At 52.4% G+C, this 939-nt stretch overlaps 1 protein-coding gene across 7 annotated transcripts in view; it reads right to left on the bottom strand.

The window, feature by feature from the left end:
• Positions 1 to 530, bottom strand: part of CHD4 (chromodomain helicase DNA binding protein 4) — a 21,559-nt gene extending 21,029 nt beyond the window's left edge. For 5 of the 7 annotated variants that reach the window (XM_014957196.1, XM_014957198.1, XM_014957197.1 and 2 more), the window contains exon 1: positions 365 to 530. In XM_014957196.1, coding sequence (XP_014812682.1) covers positions 365 to 461 — 97 coding nt within the window. In that variant the 5' untranslated portion in view covers positions 462 to 530. The remainder of the gene's footprint in view (positions 1 to 364) is intronic. The other 2 variants (XM_014957195.1, XM_014957202.1) reach the window with 1 other exon arrangement.
• Positions 531 to 939: the final 409 nt, after the last annotated feature.

Here is a 939-nt window from a genome sequence, read left to right as displayed (position 1 = left end):
GCCGGCCAGCTGCCTTTCCCTATCACATACTCCCCCCCCCCCCTCCTCCTCCCCATTCACAAAATATGAAACTCGCGGGCATTTTGGTACCCTGTCAGAATTGGATACTCTGCCTCCACCCTGTATACCTCCCCAAAGCAACCTGCAACAGCTTGGAACAAAGTCAGCTCCACCTGACACAAAGCCGCGAGCCTCGCACTTTGAAGTAACCCTAGGACTCAAGGTATCAAAATCAAAAACATATGCGTGACTCGTAGTAAAAAAAATAAATAAGTAATTCCCCAGCACATCATGTATTTCACATATTCAGCTTGAGACGAGCATTACGCCCATTCCACACGCATGCCCTGCAGGCTCTCCATACCTGGATGCTGGGGGATAGCGTTGTTCAACAGGATCTCCATCTCGTCATCATCGCTGCCCCCTGAGCACGGTGATGGAGATCCAATGCCCGATGCCATGTCCTCCAAACTGGGGGAGGCCTGGGCTTACACAGGGTGTCGTCTTCTCGCCAGCCAAGCCGGTACGTACTTCATTGAAAAGAGAAAAGAGAAAGTTATAGCAGACCTGAGCTCCCTCTTCCCAAGCAATAGTGCTACCAAGAGGATCTGTGAGAAAGCTTAGACAGCAACTTTACTGGATTTGGAGCCTACGGATAATAGAAACACTGGCAGCAAGTATCAGCTTAGAGTTGTGATGAAGCAGGCTTTGAAGACACCAGATATTAAACTGAGTCAGCAACTCATCCCTGGCGAGGAAGCCAAAACAGCTGTCCTATAGGAAAAATTCTCCCGTCCTCTGCAGCCAGGTGCCCTCGGCTATCTCTACCTTGTGCTGGGAGAAGGCAGCGAGCCAGCAGGGCTTCCAAAGGAGACCAAGGGGGCCAGCCGGGACGCTGTCAGCCAGCCCGGTACGGCGGACAGCGGCGGGTCCCCGACT

This window comes from Calidris pugnax, unplaced genomic scaffold (genome assembly GCF_001431845.1).
Source record: "Calidris pugnax isolate Ruff unplaced genomic scaffold, ASM143184v1 scaffold225, whole genome shotgun sequence".
In the NCBI taxonomy this organism is placed as follows: domain Eukaryota; kingdom Metazoa; phylum Chordata; class Aves; order Charadriiformes; family Scolopacidae; genus Calidris; species Calidris pugnax.
The sequence above is the reverse complement of the archived record's forward strand: the minus strand, read 5'-3'. Positions and strand labels throughout refer to the sequence as shown.